The sequence below is a fragment of the Daucus carota genome, chromosome 5, assembly GCF_001625215.2.
Source record: "Daucus carota subsp. sativus chromosome 5, DH1 v3.0, whole genome shotgun sequence".
NCBI lineage: Eukaryota > Viridiplantae > Streptophyta > Magnoliopsida > Apiales > Apiaceae > Daucus > Daucus carota.
This window is the reverse complement of record NC_030385.2, coordinates 38,313,120-38,319,733: the sequence shown is the minus strand read 5'-3', so window position 1 is coordinate 38,319,733 and position 6,614 is coordinate 38,313,120. Positions and strand designations below refer to the sequence as shown.

General features: G+C 33.6%; 1 protein-coding gene across 1 annotated transcript; it reads right to left on the bottom strand.

Annotated features, from left to right (window-relative positions):
- Nucleotides 1-2,475: 2,475 nt before the first annotated feature.
- LOC108220538 (aquaporin TIP1-1) lies at nucleotides 2,476-4,045 on the bottom strand. Its single transcript, XM_017394336.2, has 2 exons — nucleotides 3,550-4,045; nucleotides 2,476-3,013 (listed from the first exon to the last, which is right to left on the bottom strand). Exons 1-2 carry the CDS (start codon nucleotides 3,961-3,963, stop codon nucleotides 2,639-2,641), a joined length of 789 nt encoding a protein of 262 aa, XP_017249825.1. The 5' UTR covers nucleotides 3,964-4,045; the 3' UTR covers nucleotides 2,476-2,638.
- Nucleotides 4,046-6,614: the final 2,569 nt, after the last annotated feature.

Genomic DNA, 6,614 nt, shown 5'->3' with positions numbered 1-6,614 from the left:
TTGTATGCAAATTCCACTAAAGGTAGATGTTCGTCCCAATTGCCTTTGAAATCGATTGCACAAACACGTAGCATGTCCTCGATCGTCTGAATAGTTCTCTCACTTTGACCGTCTGTTTGTGGATGATATGCCGTACTCATATTTAATTTAGTGCCCAAACATTCTTGAAAACTTTTCCAAAATCTCGAATTAAATCGTGGATCTCTATCTGACACAATGGATACGGGGACACCATGACGAACTACAATCTCTTTCAAGTACATATGGACTAATTTATCCAAAGAGAATCTCTCATTGATCGGAAGAAAATGAGCTGACTTGGTTAGTCTGTCCACTATAACCCAAATGGCATCATGGTTTGCTTTGGTCCTTGGTAATCCTACAATAAAATCCATAGCAATATGTTCCCACTTCCATTCTGGAATCTCTAAAGGTTGCAATAATCCACTTGGTCTTTGGTGTTCTGCTTTCACTCTTTGACACGTATAACATTTACTTACCCATTCTGCAATCTCTCTTTTCATGTCTGGCCACCAATAGTTCTCCTTTAAATCTCTATACATCTTAGTGCTGCCTGGATGAATTGAATACTTAGAATTGTGTGCTTCCTGCAAGATATCATTCTTTAACTCTGTTACCGGTGGAATCCATATCCTGGAAGAAAATCTAAGAATCCCTTGATCATCTTTCTGTGTACATAACTCCTCTCCTACTAACTTGTTTACATCCTGATCCATTACTTCTTCCTGACACTTCTTAATCTTTTCTAATAGCTCTGGTTGGAAGGTCATGGTATATACTGCTATCTTTGATGGTTCATGAATTCTTACCTCAATTTCCAATTTTTGGAACTCCTTGTATAATTCCTCTGGCACAGTCAATACGTTTAACCTCTCCTTTCTACTTAAAGCATCCGCTACAACATTGGCTTTTCCTGGATGATACTTAATCGTACAATCATAATCCTTAATCAACTCTAGCCATCTCCTTTGTCTCATGTTCAGCTCCTTCTGGGTAAAGATGTACTTCAAACTCTTATGATCTGTATAAATCTCACATCTTTCTCCATACAGATAGTGTCTCCATATTTTTAATGCAAATACAATAGCTGCTAACTCCAGGTCATGAGTGGGGTACTTTTGTTCATGAGGTTTAAGTTGTCTAGACGCATACGCAATAACTTTATCATGTTGCATCAATACACATCCTAATCCTTTATAAGAAGCATCACTATAAATCACAAAATTCCCTTGATCATCTGGAAGAGACAATACTGGTGCTGACACTAATCTCTTCTTCAACTCCTGAAAACTTTCCTCACACTTCTCATTCCATATGAACTTTTCATTCTTTCTAGTTAACTTAGTCAGTGGGGTTGCAATTCTTGAGAAATCCTGTACAAACCTTCTATAATAACCTGCTAACCCCAAGAAACTCCTGATCTCTGTGGGGGTCTTTGGTCTTTCCCAATTCATTATAGCTTCAATCTTTGCTGGATCTACCTTGATTCCTTCCCGACTTACTATGTGTCCTAAAAATTGAACTTCTTGTAACCAAAATTCACATTTAGAAAACTTTGCATACAACTTCTCCTTTCTTAGTATCTCCAAGGCTGTTCTTAAATGTTCCGCATGCTCCTCAGCTGTCTTAGAATATATCAGAATATCATCTATAAAAACAATCACAAACTTGTCCAAATACTTCTTAAAGACTCTATTCATTAAATCCATAAAAGGGTTAATTATCAAGTTGGTCATATATAAAACTTCATATATAAATATAAGGGTTAATTATCAAGTTGGTCACTGAAGTGGGTTTAATGTATCAAGTTGGTCACTGGACTCAAAACGGTATCAAGATGGTCACTCAAGTCACCATAAATATCAAACAAGTACTTTGAAATATGAGTTCAAGTAGTAAAAATATTATTTATAAAGCTTTACACATTATTCTTGAATGTTATCAAAACCAAGTAAAAGGTTATGACTTCTAATATTTAAAATAATATATTTATATTATATCAAGTTTATTTATTATTTATATTTTATTACATAGTTATTTTCTTTGTTTTAATTAAAAATAAATAATAAATAAACTTGATAAAATCTATATATATTATCATAAATATTAGAAGTCATAACCTTTTACTTGGTTTTGATAACATTCAAAAATAATGTGTAAAGCTTTATAAATAATATCTATACTGCTTAAACTTATATTTCAAGGTACTTATTTGATATTTATGTTATGGCCACTTCAGTGACCATATTGATACTGTTTTGAGTTCAGTGATCAATTTGTTATATTAAGCCCACTTCAGTGATCATATTGATACCGTTTTGAGTTCAGTGACCAATTTGCTACATTAAGCCCACTTCGGTGACTAGTTAGATAATTAACCCATTAATATACTGTCTTGAAATCAAACTAGGAAAGTAACAAATTTCACATAAACAAACGGGAAACCGAAAGAGCTAAACAAACAAAATACCAAATTGAACGGCGAATGCACGTCTCCATAACAAAACACAAATGCAACGTTGACAAAATACAACAAAATAAAAATCTCAGAAAAAAAACAAATTCATTTTATTAGCAGCACTACTAGCTAGTCACAAGACTCACCACTCGAAAGTGCCTAGAAATCATGACTAGGCAACGGCTCGTGCGTGTGGCTCTCGCTAATAAAAATGAGTTGATACACAATTGCAGCGAGCGCACCACCAACAAGTGGGCCAGCCCAGTAAATCCAGTGATTGGTGAAGTCAAAGCTAACCAAAGCAGGCCCGAATGACACAGCTGGATTCATCGATGCTCCAGTGAATGCACCACCGGCTAGAATGTTGGCTCCCACGAGTAAACCAATTGCAAGGGGTGCTATGATTCCTACTTCACCCTTCTTTGGGTCCAGCGCGGTGGCGTACACCGTGTAAACTAGTCCGAATGTCATCACGATCTCGAAAACGAAGGCACTCCATACGGATACGCCCGACAGAGCAAATGCCGATGTTGTCTGCATCAAACCAAACACATGAGCGTGTGTAATGTAAATAATATCAGAGTTTTCGAGAATCGAACTCAACACTCTTGATACAAAATCTGAATTTGATATTTCTAATAATTTCTTTTTTTGAAACTATTTCCAATTATTTCTAAAGTATAAAATAAAAATTTTATATCGATAATTTTAAATATTTTAACTAACAAATCCATTAATATCGTATCAGACACAATATCCTATCATACACCATACATGCGGGCTTGTTTTACATGTTACTCCCTCTATCCTATTAATTGTATATGGGCTTGTTTTACATGTTACTCCCTCTAACCTATTAATTGTATATGTTATATTTTGACATGTTTTTTAAGATTTTTTTAGAATATAATTTCATTAAAAAAATTCTTTCTAAATAAAAAATTGATGTTTAAATTTTTATTAAAATATATTATAAAAATGTACTTTGTTAAAACATCAACATACGTGCAAACAGTACAAGTTTAAGAGGTAGTGTTAACGAAAGAAATTGTGTTAACGAAAGAAATTACCATGCCACCAGTTGAGAAAAGGAGAAGAAAACAAGCGGCCACAGAGCCAAGCAACTGAGCTATAATATACAGCACTGCCCGGACAACCGTGAGGTGTCCACCAATGCAAGCCCCCAAGGTAACAGCCGGATTAACATGACCACCAGAGAGATTAGCACCAGCAGCCACCGCGACGAACAGCCCAAACCCATGAGCCAAAGCAGCTGCAACAAGGCCAGATGGGTGCGTAGGTGCGCCATGAGTGATCTTAGTATACGCCATGCCGGCACCTTGTCCTGCAAAAACAAAAATGAGGGTGCTAAAGAACTCTGCCGCGGCTGCCTTGAGCGCGCCTGGGTGGGTGAACTCGTCGTAGTGTCCGACGGCGACGCGATGAATAGGGGGGATCCCGGGGATCTGTGGGATCTGTGGCATTGTTTCGGAGAATCGAGACCTTGGAAGGATAAGATGCAGCGTGCAATGGCAAATGTTGGTAGAGGAGTAAAGATTGTATGAGTCATATGGTGAGTTTTATACTAGGAACCACATGCAAGGTTGTTGTCACCGGCTACAGCCTGTGGACGTTGCTTTAAATTCACCTGTACTAACTGGGAATTGGGATATATATAATTAATTAAGATTTTTTTTTCATTTATGAAATTCGAGAATATTCAATTCAGATTTTAAAAAACGAATCAAAATCTTGAAGTACTTAATTATGATTTAAATAGAGTTAAGTTTAACGGAGACCGCATTTTTTCGTGAAGACCTGGAGACCACCTATGTTCTGCAAGTAAAATATTTCATAAAAACATTGCAATACGTATAATTTTGTAAAATATTTCATAAAAACATTGCAAAACTATAATAAAAACATTGCAATACATATAGTTTTGTAAAATATTTCATAAAAACATTACAAAACGTATAGTTTTGCAAATCATGTTCTACGAAATCATTATTTCATTTAAAATCCTGAATATCATATAAGTTTTACATGTGGAACATTACAAAATATTTTGTTCTATGAAATATGTTTAGTTTGCAGAACATTTGTTCAACTTGCTGAACATACATTATCTACTTATTAAATATAAATAATCTTCACCAATTTTAATGAATACATGATATTTGTAGAACATATTCTACAAAATAATGTATTTTATAGGATTTTAATTGCAGAACATACGTGGTTTCTGAGGTCCGATTAAATTGTGGTCTCTATAGAATTTTCCTCTTAAATTATATTATAAAATGTGATGATATTCAATCAGAAATTTAAATTATGCTTTAAAATCCGGTGATATCCAATTAATATTATTTCAAATATAATGGTATTCAAATGCTGATTGATTTTTCGGACTTCATAAAATGATTGATTTCGTGAGATTTGTTCCGTGTATTTTCAAGATATTTGAAATTCTAACAAAATCAACTCTATAACATTTTATCCAAAATTCGCATAAAATCGAAATAATATATAATCTATTAAAATCCATTAAAGCGCACTTAATACAACCCGTACTCTCTAAACTCTTAACCCAACTAGTTTTTGAAAAATTTATATATATTATTATAAACTCTATCATTATTCATATCTTCAATTTTATTCGAATTGATTATTCCGATTTAGTGAATATTATTAATTTCAGTACAAAATTTGACTATTAAATAATTAATATGTGAAAGAAATTTCATATTTGTTTTTTAGAATAATTTATGAGATTAATTTATCCAAATTTGTAACGCAAGTAAAGATGTATTAGTGTATGTGCATATTCAATCATAAAAAGCCCTTAGCATATTCAATCATAAAAGGCCCTAAGCGGTGAGTTGACATACGAAAAACAAAAAATACAACCAAATTCATGAAAAAATCACAATTCGATCATACTTATCCCTGATCTATAATAATTTTAGCCGTTGAACTGATATATTATATTTTAACAATCTAAAATATTATTATATTTTAAAAATCTAAAATATTTATAACATGCTATTTTTAAAATATAACCTACCAATATAATCAATAAATTGGAGCACAATGTCTTAAAAATTATAGTCAATCCATCGTTAAAGCCAATCCAATAGATGCTTATCAAGTTAACGAGCAAAAACTGAAGATAAAAATTTGGGATGACGAAGAGTAATTAACACTCATCATCAATGATTCGATATTTGATAGTAGTTTAAATTGAGGAAAAATGAAAACGGTCGGATGAGATTAGATTTTGAAATTTTGTAATGTTCTGAAAACCGGAGGATATGGAATTGTATATCCAGATCATCCACGTAATGGACACAGACTCTTCACCTACTTCATTAAATTTGCGTAGCTGGCTACACCAAAACGAGAGAGCCTAATAAAGGTATATAACGTATATCTCCCTGCAGTGTTTCAGGTTGCATGTGAATATCCAAATTTTGTGGTGACCATTTCTGGACCAGTTTCGACCTTAGTAGTACAGTAGTGTGCTTTTCTACTTACTGTTTGGCTACTTAGATTTGATCGACGGCAGGAAGGATATAAAATTTCGACTGGTTTTCTCAGTCTCAATGATTTCGAGAAGTGTACAAGTTGCATCCTCTCATTTTATGATAAATATCTTAGTTTTGGATCAAGACCAATAACTGAAGAGAGCAGCGCATAGATTTTGATTTTTTTTTTTTTTTTTTTTTTTTTTTTTGACGGATCAGCGCATAGATTTAAGCAATAGAGGAAACAAGAGTACGTGCCCATGTTTAATTTCGGGACTCACAAAATACATTTTAAATAATAAGATTAAATGCATGCAACTTGGACTCACGTATCTACTCCCATTTTTGACGATAAGATATACACTAGTATTTCTGGAGAAAGTACTGCTGACAGCTAATTTTGAGTATAAATTAGAAGTCACAAGTATGTATGTATCCAACAAGAAAAATACTGGATAACTGAGCAGTCAGACGACTAATAACAACTCTTTCTAGCTCAATGTATTCCCTCAACTAGAATGAGTGCGGGGAAAATATCAGACATGTTACCCATGAAAAACAAAATCTTAAACCAGCACATCTTCTAGCAGAATTGTAAGAAAAAGGTG